This window comes from Temnothorax longispinosus, chromosome 7 (genome assembly GCF_030848805.1).
Source record: "Temnothorax longispinosus isolate EJ_2023e chromosome 7, Tlon_JGU_v1, whole genome shotgun sequence".
In the NCBI taxonomy this organism is placed as follows: Eukaryota; Metazoa; Arthropoda; class Insecta; order Hymenoptera; family Formicidae; genus Temnothorax; species Temnothorax longispinosus.
In genome coordinates this window covers 14,394,520-14,419,095 of record NC_092364.1, presented here as the reverse complement: position 1 = coordinate 14,419,095, position 24,576 = coordinate 14,394,520, and the positions used below count along the sequence as shown (strand labels likewise).

General features: G+C 41.9%; 1 protein-coding gene across 1 annotated transcript in view; it reads right to left on the bottom strand.

Moving 5' to 3' along the window:
• LOC139816837 (discoidin domain-containing receptor 2) overlaps window positions 1-24,576 on the bottom strand; it is a 194,176-nt gene that overhangs the window by 86,958 nt on the left and 82,642 nt on the right. The window contains exons 2-3 of the mRNA XM_071784603.1: window positions 17,735-17,916; window positions 13,832-13,937 (exon numbers count right to left, since the gene is read on the bottom strand). Coding sequence (XP_071640704.1) covers window positions 13,832-13,937; window positions 17,735-17,837 — 209 coding nt within the window. The 5' untranslated portion in view covers window positions 17,838-17,916. The remainder of the gene's footprint in view (window positions 1-13,831; window positions 13,938-17,734; window positions 17,917-24,576) is intronic.

The window sequence follows — 24,576 nt, the reverse complement described above, 5'->3', positions numbered from 1 at the left end:
AGCTCTAAGACTACGGGATTCAAATCGCGATTATCTTCTTCTTGAGAAAAAAAATATTTTGTATCAATTGAGGACATTGTGAAATTTGCATGTTTTTAGAATGCTAACTTAAATAGAATTTTGAAGGAATAGCAAGATATTTTTATTTTTATAATGAATATTAATACACAATTTCTTATATATTTATCTCATGATACTATAAAGAGCTGTTTCAATTAAAATTTTTTTCGAGAGCACTGTTTTGCGCTGGAAATAAATAAATATCAAAAACTATTTTACTGATTCATCGTTTGCAAAACATCAGCCAGATCAGAGGCTATTTTCAGAGAGCTCTTCGCCTGTGCTGCTCGAGGCGTCTCTGTTCCAATCATCCTCTGATGTCTTGACTCGATGTTGAGATGGAGTAAGATCGAAGATGGGGTCCACTTTGGCATCGTTCGACGCGTAAACGTAATCGGCCGTGCGACTATAACCGGTGCGGTCTGTCTCTTTTAACCGCCGTCTTATCTGTGCTTTTCTAAATTATAGCGTATCAAGTAATGGCTCTAAGTAAGAGCTATTACGGACTCGTAAAAATTTGCTAACTCAACGCCAGCACGTTCTTTCCGCAGTAAATATCTTGTATCATGCAGTTTCCTGCCGTTCCTCTAGTTAGGAAAATGGTTCGTATCATATTTCCAGCCAGTTCGAACGGCGCGATTCGTATACGTGTGCGTGGAAATATATAATACATGCTGCGGAAATAATCATTGCTTATCGTTTCAAAGCTATAGTAACATTAACGACGTGCATTTACAACGTCACGTAAACAATAACAATTAAATATTTCATGTCGCTGAAGCTAGCAGCGGGAGCTAGCAGCGGAACGTCTCGCGGCCAGGGCCGAATATCATGTGGGTTCCTCAGGGGGTCCGAACGTATCGTAGGTTAATTATTATCGGCCGCTGGGCTTTTCTTAGATATTATTAATTAATAAAGATTAAATACATCTATATATAAATATTTTTGACAATATTCAAACTGTTTTTTCATCGGTTTGATATAAAAACATGTTTTAATTGTTATAGATTATTCGATAAATAATTGTAGAACATAGCAAAGAACGATTCTCTCCAAATTTTTAGAGGATTACGTCCTTGTGATAACAAAACATTTAGCAAAAATTTGCGACAATCCGCGGTTTCCCTTAATTGTTATTAATTTTTTATTAATAATTCATTCAGCGGCGACCGATCGCAAAGAACGATTCTCTCCAAATTTTTAGGGGATCACGTTCTTGTGACAACAAAATGATTCAGCAAGTATTTGGGACAATCCGCGGTTTTATATAAATTGTTATTAATTTTTTATTAATAATTTATTCAGCAGCGACCGATCGCAAAGAACGATTCTCTCCAAATTTTGAGAGGATCACGTTCTTGTGGCAACAAAACGATTCAACAAGTATTTGGAACAATCCGCGGTTTTATATTAATTGTTATTAATTTTTTATTGATAATTTATTCTCTGGCGGTCGATAGCAAAGAACGATTCTCTCCAAAATTTTAGGGGATCACGTTTTTGTAACAACAAAACGATTCAGCAAGTATTTGCGACAATCCGCGGTTTCCTTTAATTGTTATTAATTTTTTATTAATAATTATTCAGCAGCGACCGATCGCAAAGAACGATTCTCTCCAAATTTTGAGGGGATCACGTTTATGTGACAACAAAACGATTCAGCAAGTATTTGCGACAATCCGCGGTTTCCCTTAATTGTTATTAATTTTTTATTAATAATTTATTTAGCAGCGACCGATCGCAAAGAACGATTCTCTCCAAATTTTTAGGAGATCACGTTCTTGTGACAACAAAACGATTCAGCAAATATTTGGAACAATCCGCGGTTTCATATTAATTGTTATTAATTTTTTATTGATAATTTATTCTCTGGCGGTCGATAGCAAAGAACGATTCTCTCCAAAATTTTAGGGGATCACGTTTTTGTAACAACAAAATGATTCAGCAAGTATTTGCGACAATCCGCGGTTTCCCTTAATTGTTATTAATTTTTTATTAATAATTTATTCAGCAGCGACCGATCGCAAAGAATGATTCTCTCCAAATTTTTAGGAGATCACGTTCTTGTGACAACAAAACGATTCAGCAAGTATTTGGAACAATCCGCGGTTTCATATTAATTGTTATTCACTTTTTATTGATAATTTATTCTTTGGCGGTCGATAGCAAAGAAGGATTCTCTCCAAAATTTTAGGGGATCACGTCTTTGTGACAACAAAACGATTCAGCAAGTATTTGGAACAATCCGCGGTTTTGTATTAATTGTTATTAATTTTTTATTAATAATTTATTCAGCAGCGACCGATCGCAAAGAACGATTCTCTCCAAATTTTTAGGGGATCTCGTACTTGTGACAACAAAACGATTCAGCAAGTATTTGGGACAATCCGCGGTTTCCCTTAATTGTTATTAATTTTTTATTAATAATTCATTCAGCAGCGACCGAACGCAAAGAACGATTCTCTCCAAATTTTGAGGGGATCACGTTTATGTGACAACAAAGCGATTCAGCAAATATTTGCGACAATCCGCGGTTTCCCTTAATTGTTATTAATTTTTTATTAATAATTTATTCAGCGGCGACCGATCGCAAAGAACGATTCTCTCCAAATTTTTAGGGGATCACGTTCTTGTGACAACAAAACGATTCAGCAAATATTTGGAACAATCCGCGGTTTCATATTAATTGTTATTAACTTTTTATTGATAATTTATTCTATGGCGGTCGATAGCAAAGGACGATTCTCTCCAAATTTTAGGGAATCACGTTTTCGTGACAACAAAACAATTCAACAAGTATTTGCGACAATCCGCGGTTTCCCTTAATTGTTATTAATTTTTTATTAATAATTTATTCAGCAGCGACCGATCGCAAAGAACGATTCTCTCCAAATTTTGAAAGGATCACGTTCTTGTGGTAACAAAACGATTCAACAAGTATTTGGAACAATCCGCGGTTTTATATTAATTGTTATTAATTTTTTATTAATAATTTATTCAGCAGCGACCGATCGCAAAGAACGATTCTCTCCAAATTTTGAGAGGATCACGTTCTTGTGGCAACAAAACGATTCAACAAGTATTTGGAACAATCCGCGGTTTTATATTAATTGTTATTAATTTTTTATTGATAATTTATTCTCTGGCGGTCGATAGCAAAGAACGATTTTCTCCAAAATTTTAGGGGATCACGTTTTTGTGACAACAAAACGATTCAGCAAGTATTTGGAACAATCCGCGGTTTCATATTGATTGTTATTAACTTTATATTGATAATTTAGTCTCTGGCGGTCGATAGCAAAGAACGATTCTCTCCAAAACTTTAGGGGATCACGTCTTTGTGACAACAAAACGATTCAGCAAGTATTTGCGACAATCCGCGGTTTCTTTTAATTGTTATTAATTTTTTATTGATAACTTATTCAGCGGCGACCGATCGCAAAGAACGATTTTCTCCAAATTTTTAGGGGATCACGTTTTTGTGACAACAAACGATTCAGCAAGTATTTAAGACAATCCGCGGTTTCCCTTAATTGTAATTAATTTTTTATTAACAATTTATTCTCTAGTGGTCGTTTTCGATTTTTGTTATTACAAGAACGTAATTCCCTAAAAATTTGGAAAGAATTGCTTTTTGCTGTCGACCGCTAAGTAATAAATTGTTAATAAAAAATTAATAAAAATTAAGGGAAACTGCGGATTGTCGCAAAGACGTGCTGAATCGCTTTGTTGTCACAAAGACGTGATCTCCTAAAATTTTGGAAAGAATCGTTCTTTGCTATCGACCGTCAGAGAATAAATTATCAATAAAAAATTAATAACAATTAAAGGAAACCGCGGATTGTCGCAAATAATTGCTGAATCGTTTTGTTGTCACAAAGACGTGATCCCCTAAAATTTTGGAGAGAATCGTTCTTTGCTATCGACCGCCAGAAAATAAATTATCAATAAAAAATTAATAATTAATATAAAACCGCGGATTGTTCCAAATACTTGCTGAATCGTTTTGTTGTCACAAGAACGTAATCCCCTCAAAATTTGGAGAGAATCGTTCTTTGCGATCGGTCGCTGCTGAATAAATTATTAATAAAAAATTAATAACAATTAAGGGAAACCGCGGATTGTCGCAAATACTTTCTAAATCGTTCTTTTGTCACAAGAACGTGATCCCCTAAAAATTTGGAGAGAATCGTTCTTTGCTATCGACCGCCAGAAAATAAATTATCAATAAAAAATTAATAACAATTAATATAAAACCGCGGATTGTCCCAAATACTTGCTGAATCGTTTTGTTGTCACAAGAACGTGTTCCCCTAAAAATTTGGAGAGAATCGTTCTTTGCGACCGGTTGCCGCTGAATAAATTATCAATAAAAAATTGATAACAATTAAAGGAAACCGCGGATTGTCGCAAATACTTGCTGAATCGTTTTGCTGTCACAAAGACGTGATCCCCTAAAATTTTGGAGAGAATCGTTCTTTGCTAGCGACTGCCAAAAAATAAATTGTCAATAAAAAATTAATAACAATTAATATAAAACCGCGGATTGTTCCAAATATTTGCTGAATCGTTTTGTTGTCACAAGAACGTGATCCCCTAAAAATTGGAGAGAATCGTTCTTTGCTATCGACCGCCAAAGAATAAATTATCAATAAAAAGTTAATAACAATTAATATGAAACCGCGGATTGTTCCAAATACTTGCTGAATCGTTTTGTTGTCACAAGAACGTGATCCCCTATAAATTTGGAGAGAATCGTTCTTTGCGATCGGTCGCTGATGCTGAATAAAATATTAATAAAAAATTAATAACAATTAAGGGAAACCGCGGATTGTCGCAAATACTTGCTGAATCGTTTTGTTGTCACATAAACGTGATTCCCTCAAAATTTAGAGAGAATCGTTCTTTGCGATCGGTCGCCGCTGAATAAATTATTAATAAAAATTTAATAACAATTAATATAAAACCGCGGATTGTCCCAAATACTTGCTGAATCATTTTGTTGTCACAAGAACGTGATCCCCTAAAAATTTGGAGAGAATCGTTCTTTGCGATCGGTCGCTGCTGAATAAAATATTAATAAAAAATTAATAACAATTAAGGGAAACCGCGGATTGTCGCAAATACTTGCTGAATCGTTTTGTTGTCACATAAACGTGATTCCCTCAAAATTTGAAGAGAATCGTTCTTTGCGTTCGGTCGCTGCTGAATAAATTATTAATAAAAATTTAATAACAATTAAGGGAAACCGCGGATTGTCGCAAATACTTGCTGAATCGTTTTGTTGTCACAAGAACGTGATCTCCTCAAAATTTGGAGAGAATCGTTCTTTGCGATCGGTCGCTGCTGAATAAATTATTAATAAAAAATTAATAACAATTAATATAAAACCGCGGATTGTTCCAAATACTTGCTGAATCGTTTTGTTGTCACAAAGACGTGATCCCCTAAAATTTTGGAGAGAATCCTTCTTTGCTATCGACCGCCAAAGAATAAATTATCAATAAAAAGTTAATAACAATTAATATGAAACCGCGGATTGTTCCAAATACTTGCTGAATCGTTTTGTTGTCACAAGAACGTGATCTCCTAAAAATTTGGAGAGAATCGTTTTTTGCGATCGGTCGCTGCTGAATAAATTATTAATAAAAAATTAATAACAATTAAGGGAAACCGCGGATTGTCGCAAATACTTGCTGAATCGTTTTGTTGTCACAAGAACGTGATCCCCTCAAAATTTGGAGAGAATCGTTCTTTGCGATCGGTCGCTGCTGAATAAATTATTAATAAAAAATTAATAACAATTAATATAAAACCGCGGATTGTTCCAAATACTTGCTGAATCGTTTTGTTGTCACAAAGACGTGATCCCCTAAAATTTTGGAGAGAATCCTTCTTTGCTATCGACCGCCAAAGAATAAATTATCAATAAAAAGTTAATAACAATTAATATGAAACCGCGGATTGTTCCAAATACTTGCTGAATCGTTTTGTTGTCACAAGAACGTGATCCCCTATAAATTTGGAGAGAATCGTTCTTTGCGATCGGTCGCTGATGCTGAATAAAATATTAATAAAAAATTAATAACAATTAAGGGAAACCGCGGATTGTCGCAAATACTTGCTGAATCGTTTTGTTGTCACAAAAACGTGATCCCCTAAAATTTTGGAGAGAATCGTTCTTTGCTATCGACCGCCAAAGAATAAATTATCAATAAAAAGTTAATAACAATTAATATGAAACCGCGGATTGTTCCAAATACTTGCTGAATCGTTTTGTTGTCACAAGAACGTGATCCCCTATAAATTTGGAGAGAATCGTTCTTTGCGATCGGTCGCTGATGCTGAATAAAATATTAATAAAAAATTAATAACAATTAAGGGAAACCGCGGATTGTCGCAAATACTTGCTGAATCGTTTTGTTGTCACATAAACGTGATCCCCTCAAAATTTAGAGAGAATCGTTCTTTGCGATCGGTCGCTGCTGAATAAAATATTAATAAAAAATTAATAACAATTAAGGGAAACCGCGGATTGTCGCAAATACTTGCTGAATCGTTTTGTTGTCACATAAACGTGATCCCCTCAAAATTTGAAGAGAATCGTTCTTTGCGTTCGGTCGCTGCTGAATAAATTATTAATAAAAATTAATAACAATTAAGGGAAACCGCGGATTGTCGCAAATACTTGCTGAATCGTTTTGTTGTCACAAGAACGTGATCCCCTCAAAATTTGGAGAGAATCGTTCTTTGCGATCGGTCGCTGCTGAATAAATTATTAATAAAAAATTAATAACAATTAATATAAAACCGCGGATTGTTCCAAATACTTGCTGAATCGTTTTGTTGTCACAAAGACGTGATCCCCTAAAATTTTGGAGAGAATCGTTCTTTGCGATCGGTCGCTGATGCTGAATAAAATATTAATAAAAAATTAATAACAATTAAGGGAAACCGCGGATTGTCGCAAATACTTGCTGAATCGTTTTGTTGTCACATAAACGTGATCCCCTCAAAATTTAGAGAGAATCGTTCTTTGCGATCGGTCGCCGCTGAATAAATTATTAATAAAAATTTAATAACAATTAATATAAAACCGCGGATTGTCCCAAATACTTGCTGAATCATTTTGTTGTCACAAGAACGTGATCCCCTAAAAATTTGGAGAGAATCGTTCTTTGCGATCGGTCGCCGCTGAATAAATTATTAATAAAAAATTAATAACAATTAATATAAAACCGCGGATTGTCCCAAATACTTGCTGAATCGGTTTTGTTGTCACAAGAACGTGATCCCCTAAAAATTTGGAGAGAATCGTTCTTTGCGACCGGTTGCCGCTGAATAAATTATCAATAAAAAATTGATAACAATTAAAGGAAACCGCGGATTGTCGCAAATACTTGCTGAATCGTTTTGCTGTCACAAAGACGTGATCCCCTAAAATTTTGGAGAGAATCGTTCTTTGCTAGCGACTGCCAAAAAATAAATTGTCAATAAAAAATTAATAACAATTAATATAAAACCGCGGATTGTTCCAAATATTTGCTGAATCGTTTTGTTGTCACAAGAACGTGATCCCCTAAAAATTTGGAGAGAATCGTTCTTTGCTATCGACCGCCAAAGAATAAATTATCAATAAAAAGTTAATAACAATTAATATGAAACCGCGGATTGTTCCAAATACTTGCTGAATCGTTTTGTTGTCACAAGAACGTGATCCCCTATAAATTTGGAGAGAATCGTTCTTTGCGATCGGTCGCTGATGCTGAATAAAATATTAATAAAAAATTAATAACAATTAAGGGAAACCGCGGATTGTCGCAAATACTTGCTGAATCGTTTTGTTGTCACATAAACGTGATTCCCTCAAAATTTAGAGAGAATCGTTCTTTGCGATCGGTCGCCGCTGAATAAATTATTAATAAAAATTTAATAACAATTAATATAAAACCGCGGATTGTCCCAAATACTTGCTGAATCGTTTTGTTGTCACAAAGACGTGATCCCCTAAAATTTTGGAGAGAATCCTTCTTTGCTATCGACCGCCAAAGAATAAATTATCAATAAAAAGTTAATAACAATTAATATGAAACCGCGGATTGTTCCAAATACTTGCTGAATCGTTTGTTGTCACAAGAACGTGATCCCCTATAAATTTGGAGAGAATCGTTCTTTGCGATCGGTCGCTGATGCTGAATAAAATATTAATAAAAAATTAATAACAATTAAGGGAAACCGCGGATTGTCGCAAATACTTGCTGAATCGTTTTGTTGTCACAAAAACGTGATCCCCTAAAATTTGGAGAGAATCGTTCTTTGCTATCGACCGCCAAAGAATAAATTATCAATAAAAAGTTAATAACAATTAATATGAAACCGCGGATTGTTCCAAATACTTGCTGAATCGTTTTGTTGTCACAAGAACGTGATCCCCTATAAATTTGGAGAGAATCGTTCTTTGCGATCGGTCGCTGATGCTGAATAAAATATTAATAAAAAATTAATAACAATTAAGGGAAACCGCGGATTGTCGCAAATACTTGCTGAATCGTTTTGTTGTCACATAAACGTGATCCCCTCAAAATTTAGAGAGAATCGTTCTTTGCGATCGGTCGCTGCTGAATAAAATATTAATAAAAAATTAATAACAATTAAGGGAAACCGCGGATTGTCGCAAATACTTGCTGAATCGTTTTGTTGTCACATAAACGTGATCCCCTCAAAATTTGAAGAGAATCGTTCTTTGCGTTCGGTCGCTGCTGAATAAATTATTAATAAAAAATTAATAACAATTAAGGGAAACCGCGGATTGTCGCAAATACTTGCTGAATCGTTTTGTTGTCACAAGAACGTGATCCCCTCAAAATTTGGAGAGAATCGTTCTTTGCGATCGGTCGCTGCTGAATAAATTATTAATAAAAAATTAATAACAATTAATATAAAACCGCGGATTGTTCCAAATACTTGCTGAATCGTTTTGTTGTCACAAAGACGTGATCCCCTAAAATTTTGGAGAGAATCCTTCTTTGCTATCGACCGCCAAAGAATAAATTATCAATAAAAAGTTAATAACAATTAATATGAAACCGCGGATTGTTCCAAATACTTGCTGAATCGTTTTGTTGTCACAAGAACGTGATCTCCTAAAAATTTGGAGAGAATCGTTTTTTGCGATCAGTCGCTGCTGAATAAATTATTAATAAAAAATTAATAACAATTAAGGGAAACCGCGGATTGTCGCAAATACTTGCTGAATCGTTTTGTTGTCACAAGAACGTGATCCCCTCAAAATTTGGAGAGAATCGTTCTTTGCGATCGGTCGCTGCTGAATAAATTATTAATAAAAAATTAATAACAATTAATATAAAACCGCGGATTGTTCCAAATACTTGCTGAATCGTTTTGTTGTCACAAAGACGTGATCCCCTAAAATTTTGGAGAGAATCCTTCTTTGCTATCGACCGCCAAAGAATAAATTATCAATAAAAAGTTAATAACAATTAATATGAAACCGCGGATTGTTCCAAATACTTGCTGAATCGTTTTGTTGTCACAAGAACGTGATCCCCTATAAATTTGGAGAGAATCGTTCTTTGCGATCGGTCGCTGCTGAATAAAATATTAATAAAAAATTAATAACAATTAAGGGAAACCGCGGATTGTCGCAAATACTTGCTGAATCGTTTTGTTGTCACATAAACGTGATCCCCTCAAAATTTAGAGAGAATCGTTCTTTGCGATCGGTCGCTGCTGAATAAATTATTAATAAAAAATTAATAACCATTAAGGGAAACCGCGGATTGTCGCAAATACTTGCTGAATTGTTTTGTTGTTACAAAAACGTGATCCCCTAAAATTTTGGAGAGAATCGTTCTTTGCTATCGACCGCCAGAGAATAAATTATCAATAAAAAATTAATAACAATTAATATAAAACCGCGGATTGTTCCAAATACTTGTTGAATCGTTTTGTTACCACAAGAACGTGATCCTTTCAAAATTTGGAGAGAATCGTTCTTTGCGATCGGTCGCTGCTGAATAAATTATTAATAAAATATTCGTAGCTCTTAAGATCTAACCGCGGATTGTCCCAAATACTTGCTGAATCATTTTGTTGTCACAAGAACGTGATCCCCTAAAAATTTGGAGAGAATCGTTCTTTGCGATCGGTCGCCGCTGAATAAATTATTAATAAAAAATTAATAACAATTAAGGGAAACCGCGGATTGTCGCAAATTCTTGCTGAATGTTTTGTTATCACAAGGACGTAATCCTCTAAAAATTTGGAGAGAATCGTTCTTTGCTATGTTCTACAATTATTTATCGAATAATCTATAACAATTAAAACATGTTTTTATATCAAACCGATGAAAAAACAGTTTGAATATTGTCAAAAATATTTATATATAGATGTATTTAATCTTCATTAATTAATAATATGTAAGAAAAGCCCAGCGGCCGATAATAATTAACCTACGATACGTTCGGACCCCCTGAGGAACCCACATGATATTCGGCCCTGGCCGCGAGACGTTCCGCTGCTAGCTCCCGCTGCTAGCTTCAGCGACATAAATATTTCGCTCTCAACGCGTTGAAAATAAACTCGCGAGCTTAATAGTATGCATCGACGTAATTAGCACGTAATCACAGTTACGCCCGGCGAGATAAATTGAAACGCGCGCTATTTTCGTTTCGAACGAAATTACGCGGCGAAAATCGTCTCGTGATTTCTCAACAGCGGCCCTCCCCCCAACGTCCAATTTCTCCCGAGCGAGGTATCTCGCCCGTTCTCTATGTTCCTACTGGCGTCTTAATTGCACCCATTCTAGAAATGCCGTTGAACGGAAGAACACGAAGAAAAGGAATGGCGGAAACGTGCGAAAGAACTTGCAGCTGCACGATTCCTGAAAAGAGTATGGCATGCGGTATACGAAATATTACCAGCGCCCGGCCTTTTCAGCGCCGATTGTACGTCAAAAATTTTTCACTCGATAATTGGAAAAAACGCGCTCCATTAGCTCGCCGTGATACGCATCGGCGAAAACTGTTTATTCTTTTATTCGCGGATGATTTATCGCGGCTCGCGCGGTGTTGTAACTCGAGAATTTTCGATTTTAATTGAAATGGACAAAATGACTTTTGTTATATTCGAGGGAAAAACGAATCTTTTCTCCCTGTATGCCTTTCTCTCCTGTACATCTCCCACGTACTTTCCAGTAATTCACAAAAGACATTTTCCAGTTACGTCAAAATGGCCATCGGAGAATATCCTGTTGTCTAATACATTTTTATATTAAAAATCAACGTCAATCGTTACACAATGTTCAGACTATGAGCCATTTATGTATTTTATGTTCCCGGTGTTTTCATTCCGAATGATTTTCCTCGTGTAACCAACGCATCCCCAGGCGCGTTGTTTTAATTCGCGACGTTTCCCAGTATAACGAGAATCCACTAACGGGAAAGCGCGCGCGGAACCTAGCTTCACGTTATTTTTCCTCTTTCTTTTCTTTTTTTTTCGAACGCGCCCGCCGCACCCTCGACGTTCGCGGTGAGCGAGAAAGAAAAATACGCCATAACCGCGGTAATTCGTATCGGGGCGTGCAAAACGTTCGTCGGCCTATCATCTCGCGGAATTTCGAAGAAAATGGCGAGGAGCAATTCTCTCCCTTTTTTTCGCCCCCGTGAGCACGAGCACGAGGACAAAGGAGAGCGCGCACCGCGATTGTAAGCGTCTGCGGCACCTCGCACGCCCGAGGCCGGCCTGTATTAAATTAGATGGTGACGTGCGCGCGGCCGCGTCGAGGAGGATCCCGGGCGCGCGCGCGATGCTGCGCGGGGGCACGGCGGAGCTCATCAAGACTCGGAGGCCCATTCAGCCGGTCATTGTCTGCGGTAATGGAATGTATTAATATCGGAGAGCCCGCGGGGCCGTCGACCAACGCTCGGCGTATACTCCGGTGTGCCTGGTGGTGCCGCCGCGCGCGCACCCGTTCGGTTCTACAACCCGCGGTCTGCCGGGCTGGGGATACGTCCCGTGGGATGGAATACTCGTATAAACCGCCGCTGCACTGCAAACCGCCAGCGAATACCGGGCCCCACGCATTAATATCTAAACGCGAGAGGGCGAGAGCGACGGGGCAGTCAACGAGAAGCAAAGAGAGAGCGAGCGAGAGAGAGAGAGAAATGGAGAGAAAGGTAGAGCGAGGGTGAGGAGGTAGTTGGTGCGCGTATTCTGCCAGTTGCATCTCGTATTCATGCGTTGCAGCAGCGGCCAGCAGAGGCGTTAGACGGCCAACCCTTTTACCACTGGTCCAGGTGTAATATACTTTTTAGTTCAGGTATGATACGTCAAAGGTCCTTTTGTGATAATTACATTAGAGAATGGGAGTCTCAGCCTCCTGCGAGGCATGTCCGTTGAAGGCGCTCTGTTTTTGCGCCGTAGTCATTGCGCAAATGTTTGCCGGGGTAGGGAAAGGGTATACGAATATGACGGAACAGCGGGCAAAATGTAGATGGTAATGCAGGTGGAAATTAATTTGGAATGGAATTAATTCCACCGTCGTGCTTCATCGTTTATTAACTATAAGGAAAAAGTAATGTTAAATTCGTTGTTACTCGTGATTAAACTCATACTCATGCTGTAACATTAACTTGCGACGGGATATGCATACGGAGGTTTTTAAGTTTTCGACGCGGCCGGCAACCGGCAACGTTGTCGTTGTCGTAAATAATTACGCGCGCAAACAGCACGGCCAAGGGACGTATCGAATAATGACGTAGAAATTATTAACGCGGAACAGAACGCACGCGCGCAGTATGTAAATCCCCGATCGGTCGTAAATTCATGTTGAATAATTTTCGTCAGCCACAATTAAAAATAAATTCGTTTTTAAACCGAGGAATAAACCGGCGCTCAGGGAGAACGATCAATTTAACAGCTCTATAAATATTCATTTCGCGCGCGAGAGAGCAAGTGCCAAACGAGAAACGATAGCTATCGGAAAGGGGTACGCGGATTACTTAATTATATGTTGTTGCAGCCGTGAATTTATTCTCGCGGGGATAGACGTTAATTTATAATTAGACTTCATAAGCTTTCTCGCGCGCGCGCCCAGCCGGTGCGCTCTAAATTTTTTTCGTTTCACGCGCGACGCGCGACGATAAGAGACGTCGACTAATCTCCGTTAGCTGGTCTTTGCGCGTAAACGGGGTTATAAAGCTACACCCGTTAGATTAGAAATAATTACGTTCGCGGCGGCGTTGCTCTCTTTGTTCGCGCGTAATAACGTCTTTCATAGGTCATACAAACCTGATATTCCAGATTTTACGTATTAACGAGCAGCCGGGGGTTCCTGGGGATTTTGGTATTCAAGCGCGCGCGCGCAAAGCGGAGGCGTCACAATTAACACGAGGCGATATATTTACCTCGTTGACATAGAGCTTCTGTTTTTCTTTTAGAAAGTCCCTAAAAGTAGAGCGCGGCGCTTTCAAACTCGTTACTTTGTGGTAATAAAAGCGCGACGCGACCGAAAGTGACGCTCTATATCGCCTTTATGAATATTCCACTTGAAGCCCGGTTTTACGCAGCGGAAGACTCTTGGCAAAAGACGCGGACGGGATCAATTTTTGCGCGCGTTTACGCCAGCGTCCCGCGATATCGGCGGCCGCGGCGGTCGCGGGTGCGTCGAACGTAACAGAAGGCGCCGGTAGATACCGAGTGATCGATGGCGGTCCGGCAGACACCATCCGAATGAAAAACTGTCGCTTACCGTGCCAGGTGGGGTCCGACGTTTCCGGTGTCGAAGCTGGAACTGGCGTTGATATCCGTGTCCAGGATCGCCCCGGACTCCATGCCGAGCGGCGCGATGCATTGGGCTGCAACAAACGAACGTGACGTCGCCGAGGTTAAAGCGAGCTTTGGATTTATATGCGCCTCTCTCCTATAGGCGCATCACGGGCCGGATCATAAACGGCTAAATAACCAGCTAACCGAGATGGATCCGCGCGATAGCCGGTTTATACGGCTGCCTGTCGTGCGGTGGAAGTTACGGTTCGAAGGCGGGCGCGCCGTCGAGCGTACCTGCGAGCAAAGGGGTAAAAAAAGAGGGGCCCGCCTTCCCGTATCTCCTGGACCGATCTAATTGTTTCATAGGTGAACACAGCTGCCTCGCGAGGACCGCTGCCGTCTGCACCATCGACGCCGGGAACGAAGGGGTATCTTTCGCGTGCGCGGAATATTTACTGCGCTGCACTGTTGTGTATAACGTCGATCGCGTATATCGCATCCTCGGGGACGGCGACGAAAAATGACGCTGGCAGTGGGAGGGAGCTTGAGAAACGGAGCGCAAATCGCGACAACGCGTTACGCGTGCAATTTTTACCCTCGCGGCCGTAATAAATTCGTGGCGTTTTCAGGCGTGGCCAACTTGGACTTTACGAGCCCTCGTCGTCGTGACTGCACGCTAATGAGGATCATAAAACGCTTTGTCTTCCGGAGATTTAATATCTGAGAAGAGAATATCTTCTCCCGTGCGCGGATCGGTCAGCCCCCGCGTGTCCGTCCGCACGAGCACCAATGACAGGGTTAAGGGCCGTCGAAGAAACGACACCGTCTACTTTGCATACATTACTCCGGCCTCGCCGGCGCACGCATTTTCGAGAGGCGTTCTCGCGATCGGTCCGGTCGCGCAATAAAGTCCGAACAAAGTGTATGACGCATGCACGCATTCGTGCCGTTCGCGTCACGGCGCGGTGTAAGGACCCGCGACATTTCGCGTCTCACGTTTTTAAAGCGCTATTAACCGCCCACGCCGTTATCGGCCGTTTGTCTCGGCAGAAACGCGAGACAGAGAGCCGCGATTATCTAGCCGCGAGCGTATCGGTCGATTCACTCCAACGGGTCGGATGCTCCGTCGCGTATTACAGAGTCAAAGCTGGTAAACTCACAGACGCGTGTACGATACACACCCGGATCCTTGCAATTCGACAAAGGAACGCATATCGTAGTGTAACTAATCCGGATATACGACAACTCGAATACGTCTGCTTCGCTTGCGACGCGGCGCGGCGCGGCGGAGCCTCGTGTGTGCATGATGCAGCACCGCGCCGCATCGATTACGGTTTACGGGTTCAAGTTAACGATACCCATTACGCGATACGGAAATTGCTAAAATTTGAAGTAGGTAGCCCGGAGCCGGGGGAGTCGGACGAGGTAGCAGGTACACGTAGCCGGCAACGATAATGCCTAATGCCCGGATATCGAGTGCAGAGGCAGCGCGCGCGAGCCGCTGGGCGCCGCTGGGTCGCCGGGGCGAGGGAGAGGAGAACCGTAGTAGCTTCGTACCGGGGAGTGTAACGGAAGGAATCCGCGCTAAGCCAACGAACAGAACGGGCATGTAGGTGGCCATTAATACCGGCGAAAGTTTGCAGTGTTCTTCCGACGATACCACCCCTCTCCGCCCACCCCCCGCCTCGTAATTCCGCGCCCGGCCGGCGTCGGCCGTTGTGAAATGTGTATTTTGGTCTTACGTTTTAATCCAACGTATTTTATTGCCGAAATGGAATCTCGGTAAAGCATGGATTCCGCCGACGCGGTTTACAAATACATATAATACTCGCAATTTGCGCGGACGCGTATATCTCGATGATGTACAATCGGTATTTTCCTTGAGTTTGTAGCTAAAATAACTTTGGCGGGCTTTGTCATTTGCAACTCGCGCGGGGAGAGATGGTCGAAAACGATATCGAAGGAATATCTATCGGGGGGCACGATGCGTCGCTAATGCGCGCCGCGATTTCGATCGTAATCGGCGGCGGATGGAAAATTGTGCGCCTACAAACGCGGCAGCGCGGCGTCGCGTTGGGAACTGGCGAAATGGCCGATCGGATTAATCGCCGTTATTACTAACGGAGCTCCTCTCGTCATATCGCGATTCCGGCGCTCTAATATATGTATGTCCGACTTCCTCGGACCGCGCGCCGCGCCGGCCGATTAGAATCAGCAGTAAGAGAGTCGAGTCGACAAAGGGAGGAAATCGGCGATCGAGCGCTCGTGCGGACTGGTCGTCGTTATTAATGAAGGCACTCCCGATATGTCCGCCGCTAATATATGTCCTCGGATTCCGCGGAGTTGCGCCCGGCATCGATAGCGGGAAAGTCGCGTCTCGCGGCTCCCAGAGCGAGTACGCGTGGAGCATGTTCGAGATCGTCGCGACCGCGGGCCAATGCGACCGGGCCAACAACTCGGTATTATTATTAATGAAGGTCAAGCCCGATACATCGCGATCCCGTCACTAATGTATGTCCACGAATTCAGGCTGGGGCAGGCGATTCGAATCAATGGTAGGAAAGTCGTGCCAACAAAGGGAGGGAATACTGATCGAGATCTTCGGCTGGCCAACATGGCGAGCGAGAATCGCTATTATTATTAATGAAGGTCTAGCCGATATATATCGCCGCGTATCGCGCACCCTCGCCGGAATTCTCACGGCCGCCCCGTCCTCGATAAAGTTCGACCGGAGCAGAATCCGTTTCCTTTGTCGGCGGGTTCGGCCTAACGAGTCCTACCGTAAGATATCACGCTAGTAAATCGATCGTGAATAAGGGTGAATAAACGCGACACCCCTAGTGACTTTTTCGAGACGCGGAGACGCCGACCTTTCTCCGTTAATCCTCGAGACGCCTGACGGCGCGCAAGACGCCTCGCATGATTCCACATCCCTTGGAGGATGTCCGGTAAAAGTCGCTCGTCGTTAACGGGAGGACTCTACTCGAGAAAAACACCATCGATTACTTTCCGGCTATTGACGCTAAGATAGATTACGAGGAAAGGGAGAAAATCGCCGAGGATGTTGTTTGGAAGGGCTCCGTGAGAGGCGCAATTATTAAGCTTTCCATTATCGCGACTACGATGCAATTTTTCTCTCCTACGTCCGGAAATCTATTTCTATTAAGCTGTTTCTCGCGAACAGGGCTTCGAAACAGAGCGATTACTTATTATTAAATACGATAAGATGGGGTATTCCGTGCTATCTTGAGAGCAAGATTTTATTTATGTGCAGGGATTTTCTTTAATCTCTTTGATTTTTTTATAAGACTATTCTTTTTCATCACAGCATATATATTCCAACTAATTATAGATTTATTATTAATTACAATTCTAACAACATTGATTAAAGCATGGATTAATTTTTATTTTGATTCGTAATTTTTTTGGAAGATAATGTATCAGTAGTTAAAATTCAAATAAAATAATGATATTAGTCTTTTATTACTTATCAAAATGTTTGCGATAGTTAAGTACATTATCAATAATTTTCTTGGCGGTTGATAATGTTCAGGTTTAGATGTTCAAGTCTCGCCCATTCGAAGACCCACGGGACATCGCTAAATATAGGCGCGCGCGCGCGCGACTCAAATGATAAGACGCAATGTCCTCAGATAAGTACGCAGGATACCTAATGACCACGGTCAAAGCCGATCCCGGATCGAAAGTTCGTCGACTGCGAGCTAAGTTCTTGGGGTCGCGCAACCTCCGCGTCGTTAATAACTTATAAACGAAACAACCTGTGCGCGAGTCTCCGAGCCAAGGAGCTATAGTCGAGCGAAGTTTCCCCGACGAGACGCGACGGGTACTATAAGGCCTGGCGGATTAGAGCTTAGGAACTACTTACAGAGGTCCACGCCGTGGTAGGCGGGGGCGAGCGCGAGCAAAACGACGAAAAGGTGGACAGCAGGTGGTGCCCTTCTGGCGAGGAAACCCAAGCTTTTCACCATAGCTCCCTTTTCCTGCGAGGGCTTCACCCTCGCCCTTTCCTCACCGAGACTCCCGCCGTGCCATTTCTACCTCGTCAACCTGAAACAAAAAAAAAGAGCGCGATCGTTATGTCATGCTTGACGATTGTCAAGTTGGGTAGGGCGAGCGACAAAGGGAGTCGTTTCGTTGACTGCTCCCGGAGAATGAGTTCGCCTTGGCGGAGAAACGCGACACGCGCAATTATCGCGCGAAAATGTCATTCTGAATGCTACATTGAAACATGGGACTGATGTTGCGTGTATTTAAAAACCATAACTCGCGGCTATCGCGCAAAAGAGAGACATTGTCATTGCAAAGATACCTGTATTCTGTATTAAGAGAAATTTATATTATTTCACCCTACAACTATGAGTATTTTACTTACAACCCGCAATTTTACCTACAACCTACAATTTACCCTACGACAATTATATACATGTTACAACATTATATAATTGTTATGATATTATCATGATTCAATTATTTAAATTATCATGAATATTGAGTTTCGTAACAGTTGAATATCGGATTCATCTAGCCATATAATTTCTCAATTTAAGAGAACTTTACAGTATCAAAATTCCGCAGAGAACAATGCACAGATGACATCATGTCTTTCATGCGATCTGCCTATAATCCTCGTTCAGTTTTCCGTCGATTATGCGCCGCACGAGGAACCGTTTCCTTCCTGTACGTACCGAGGGCGGGGCTAAACTTCCTACGACTTCCATGTCATGTAGTTTCCAGGAAGAAATGCACGAGAATTGCGACGCGCGTCAGTTTTGCATAAAGATGTCTTGTAGACGTCGGTAATTTTTAACCTGATCCCCCGATCCGTGTACCAATATGCTCGTGAGCATATTTCGCAGAAATGCCGAGATCGAGCTCGGCGAGCAGAACGGAGGAACGTTCCGTGAGTGGCGCGATAACAGCTCGTTATTGGCTTACGAGCCTATCGGCCCGATAATGCGTTACTCCCATTTTGCGCAAGCTCCGGTACACGTCAGACATGTGCGCGAGAGCGTAACACTCGCGGCTCTCTCTCGATACCCCCGTAGTGAGATAGGTGTCTCGAGTTTGATGGAGTATCCGTTGGTATAATTGCGCCGACGGTGAATAAGTAATGCGCGAGTACGGCAGTAAGAAGTCATTCGGTCGTAGGCCTCGCGTGCTCCGCATTAAACATACATATCGCAGCTTATAGCCGCGACGCGACGGTGCAAAATCTGTTCTACGACGCGCGTCTCGCCGTCATTTCTCTCCCTCCCTTTTTCTCTCCTCCCATTCCCCTCCTCTCTCTCTCATCGTAAAACCGGTAAGATCATCGCTCCTCTTGCAAAGCCCTTCACAGCTGCGTGATACTACTCATTGTAGATTTTATTTGACTCCAGAGCGGCATGATATGTTATGCTTGCAGCTTCCGAGCATGTATCAATGATGATTATATCAATGAGTTTATTTTCTGTAATCGAGCAATGGAATATTTATGAGGTATAAACAAGTCGCGTTCGAATATTTTTCGCGCGCGGGAATAAATCCTTCCCCATTACGAAAAGGATAATAAAATTATGCGATTTTGCACTTTACACGAGTAAACAACCTTTCTTCTTTGTTATTTCACGCATGAAAATGTATATCTGAGATTAATATATACGGAATGATGACGAGAATTACTGGAGATGAAGTAATGGTGAATGTATTTTTCTGAAGTAATTGACTGTAAGAAACTGTGGTAATCGAAGAATTAAGTAAAGCTCGTTTCTCACAACGGACATAATTATTGCGGCGACGTTTAATTAAGCGTAACGGTACACAATAAGACTCGTTGATTAGCGAGACGCCACGACGAAACGTTCCGTCTCTCGCGTAAACATTTAATCACCCTAAGCACTAAGTGTTAAATTAGAAATTATCGGAAAACGGTATCGTTTATACGTCGAGTCGCCATAAAAGCTTTATCTCCTGATTGTATTCATGAGAGACTTAACGCTCGCGCGATGCGCGCGCTCCGTTCGAAATCAATTCTCCGGACGTCGGTAAGCACTCCGGCGGTGGCCACAAAATTATTCATCGATTGTTTTCTTTTCATCTCCCGCGGACTGCGAAGGGGAACAGATTATCGCGCGCGATCGTTTCAGGCAGGTGCCATTTTCTCGTCGTCGCCGTCCTTTTGGATGGCCGGCCAGCGTTGTCGTCTACCACCACCGGGAAAACGGAGATTTCGCAATTATTATGCCGTCGACGCGACGAAGGAGATTCCGTTTACGATCGGTATCGTTTACGATACACACACACACACACACACATGCGTGCGCGTATGTATCCATCTATATATATTTATGCGTTCACACCGCGGCTTGTGCACGCTGAACGGCATGCGCCCGCACGCGTGTTCACGTATAGGAGTTCGTTTAAGCCGCGACGTAAGCCGCGGAGGCTTTCGCGTGATATCCTAGTTCAACGTCGAATCTCTTCGTTTGCATAGGAATGAGTTTATGCAGATTAATACACGCGAGACGTCCGTGTAGGGTACGGCCACGTGGGATGTAGCCGCGGCACCTACACCGAAGCCGCGAGTGTGTACATGCATATTTTATTGGCGGCATCGGGGCGCTTACCGATTTCCGATCGCGCAAACGCGCGCCACACACGACGCGGCGATTCGCCATTCCGCGCGAGTTCCCCCTCGTACTTACCTCGTTTCGATTTAATCGACGTTACTCAATATCGATATCATTTAATTTATTTCTAATGCCGGTAGAAACGCCAGACGCTGTGTGACGGGGGGTTGTCTCGTATCGCTGAACGATTATTAATTTCATTTCCAATACGCAGCTTCGAGAGGTCTCTCCTAAATGTTTGACAGTTTCGATCTATAATTAATTCGGTATTATTTATGAACCAGTTGCGAGACACAAATTTTTATCAAAACGGCGACATAATTTACTACGTATCGAATAGCATGTTATTTAATTGCCGCGTAGCCAAATTTAGGACGCTTTACTATTAAATAGCTGGAGTTTTACGAGATACCCGTTGCCTTTTTCCTGTTGGGATCGCTCTCTCTGAAAGATATCGCTCCCGACAAAACGTCGAGTTGACCCTAATTGCGCGGAAGCCAAGGAGAAACGTTGTCGGCGACATTGGAGGCGAAGTTCCCCGTACAAAACGAAGCCAATGAATTTAGTAATCCGCTCTGTCGTCGGCAGAGTCGTTGTCCAGGACGAGGTCGGGATAGCGGAGGTACGAGGTACGAGCGGAGCGGGATGTCTCTCGGTGGAAAAGCGATCCTTATCAGTCGTAAAAACACCGTATGCACCGACTCTCGCAGAGAAATACGAGCTAGCCGCGAACGTAACCACGCCCGACGAATGGAACGTTAATGTCAGTTAATTATCTGTTAAGTCCTCGGGAGAGAGGGCAGATTCGTTTTCGAGCGCGGCCGTTTGTAAGGCGTGGGCGAGCCGAACACGCTTTTGTGGAAACACATATAGAAACGACGTGCGTCTCCCCTTGATCTCGTCGTCGTCGAAAAAATGCCGCCTGTTTACGGATTCCGGGAGAATCCGGGAGAATCTGTTAACTCGTCGTCGAGCCAGATGAATCGAAAGATTATAACGAAGCGATCCTGCTAGGCGACTCTGCCAGCCGACTCGGCCGAAAATATCAAATTTTTTTCCGCAATCTTTTTTCTTCGTTAATGGTACACGTCGGTGGTATTAATAACGATGAATTTATTAATCGATACCCTGAGAAAAATATATTTAGATAAAAAAAAAATATTTATTTAGATTGCTGCCAAGAGCTTATTTACTTTATATAATACACATATTTATTTAGAATTAAATATTTTTATTTAAATTAAGTAAAAATATCTAATTCTAAATAAATATGTGTATTATAAGTAAATAAGCTCTTAACAACAATCTAAATAAATACTTTTTTTTATCTAAATATTTTTTTCTCAGTGCAGAATTGTCTTGATATACTTACAGATTTAATTCGTATATTTGAAATTTGCTTGCTTTAATTTTGATACAATTTAATATTTTGTACATATTTCTTACACGCGATTTAATTATAGAATTTATTTACCCGCAAGATCCTGCGTGAACGTTCGTCGAACGATTTTTATTCCGAGACAGCTACCGGATGTGAAAATTGTAAATCCAAGAAGATAGCGTGTTACGCGGGGAGCAGCGTAGAATACGAGCGAATTTACGGATTGATCTCAGCCATGATCCTCGTGTCGCGTTCGAAAGCACGCTTCGATGACTCAGACCCATTCTAGTTAGGATCTCGCGTAGCTCGACGAGTGGAAGCAACAGAGTCTGTACGCAAATATAAGTGCCGTGCGCTTTATACTTTCACAGATACCTTTACTGCGTTACACCATCAAATTTTATCTTTTTTACAGATTTGACTTCAACGCGATTTTCGCAGATGAAAATTTATGCATTATCGTTCTTTTACACACCGATATATACTTTTCTTATTTAGTTGACTATAGAAGACGCGAGATTATAAATTTCTCGTGCGGGATATTTAATTTGCCTCCATTCTTCCATTTTGCTGAATATAGTTACTCATTGAGAGAAACTGAAATACAAGAAACCTTTCCGAGTGTTCACCGTTCACCCTATCGACAGATAAGATAACCCGGATAAGATAACCCGGAATTATAAAGGGCTTTATTCGAGGATCGTCTATCACGCGACGTTCGGATTTATGGCCGCTGTATGTAGCGGCCAGTCGACTTTCCATTTATCCAGAATGCGGTACCTGTAGCATTTCGGGCGCGCGGATGGCCGTGCGAAACAACCGCAAACTTCGATCTCCCGCGAACAAATGGACGGAGTCTCGCGGAAAGAAACGGAAAAATCACAATGGAAGGCAGCAGTCGGATGCTCCGGCATTCCCTCCCTATTGTCCGTCGACTCGTGAAAAATGCACGCTGATTTTCCGTAACAATACTGACGAAAGGAGGATTTTACTGATCGCGCCCGACTAAAGAGACCGTGAGATATTCCGGCTACGTCCGAGATATGATATCCCGACTGTTAGATACAATGCGTAATATATAACGTGCAATATATCGTAAGAATATTGCGTTTACCGTAAAATAATAGGTACTATTAACGTTTTCTCTCTTTTTTTTCTGCAAATGGTTCCTACAATATATATTTTAATTCCTTCTCGGTTTTTAAGATGCTTCACCCGCGAGTCTTCCGCGTGCTCCGTATGAATGGAACGAGATATAAATCAGAAAGAGGTGTCTAACAAAAAATATGAAGTGTCCTTGAAAAGAATTCCAGCGTAATTCAAATAGATACATTTCTCTAAAAAAAAGATTCTGAGATAAAAGGGACAATAGTCTAGCGTTTGTTCGCCACGGTCGGAAGTGGATATTCATGGTTTTGATTTGTGTGACTTCGTTGTTTTAACGTGGGACCACTCGATGTCCCTCGAGTGGAAAGAGCCAGGGAGACGTTTGCTGTCGAGAAGGAGAGACCCTCCTTGGCTTTCACCATGCAACTCTTGCCGTGTCCTAGGATGTCTCTTCTTGCCCTTTGCCGACGACTCTCTCTCAAGAGATTTTTGTTTATAAAAATACTGTAGTAAAGTCGTCCAATAAATCTTCTGGCTGTCTGCAGTTACGTCCATTGTACATCTTGTTTCGCGGTCACAACATGTACGTCAAAACTAGAATACGAAAATTCCTCTTCGTAAGAGAAGATACGGTATTTCTTTACGTAACGTAACTTATATTAAAGAGAATCTATATCCGCAAATTTTTTTCGATGACATTTCAAAGCTTCTATTGCGGCGATTTTGTGACAAGTTTTTGCATCGTCACTTAGCAAATATTTCGGAAATAACAAGACGCTCATTGAACGATTCTTAACTATCGCCTTGGCGTGTTCGCGTGATCTAAACTCTTTGAAAGGTCCGAAAGGCAACACGCATCATCAAACTGGACCCATTCCCGTCACACGTCACTCAGGATCGTGTCCGATCCGCGTAATGGAGAACAATGCTACCAGATGATCCAGCACCTTTATAGTTCGAGACGGATCATAATCAGCACTTAAGCCGAGTACTTTTCGTGACGGAACGAAGGAGGCAAGTCCGTCCCTCATTGTGCCTCATAAACGATTTTATTTGACCCTCGGATTACCGAGTTGAAAAGGAAAGGCGCACGCAAACACTTGAGAGGACTGTTTAGACGCGCCGGGGCTCTGCCATTAAAGTCCATTATTGTAGGCAAGAGGAAAAGGATTGGTCATTAGAGAGACGTTTTGGAAGTTGCCGGATGATGGCAGCCGGACTCGTAAAAAGTACGCACGTAAAGAGTCAATATTTCTTCGGGCACCCCGAATAGCGCGTTTGTCTCCGTCGAGAGACGTTCGTGTCGGCGCGAGGATATTGCACTTCTTTTTTTATTACGCCGCGTTTATTTAGGTATCACCGTGTCCAAGAGAGCATTATACGTAAGTTCTTTCCTGAGCGGCGCGTGTGTCAGATTTGTCAGTGGCATAATCGGGCTCGTAATTAAACGGCTGTGAGCGTGATGCATTTTTTCCGCTACCGGCGCGGCGAGCCGATGCGTCGGCCCGATGATCTCCAAACGATTGATCGTCCGTACAAAGTGCATTAGCATAACTATACGATGCGGCTGTGCCGCGCAGTGACATCGGCATTTGTTCATCTTGACTCCTA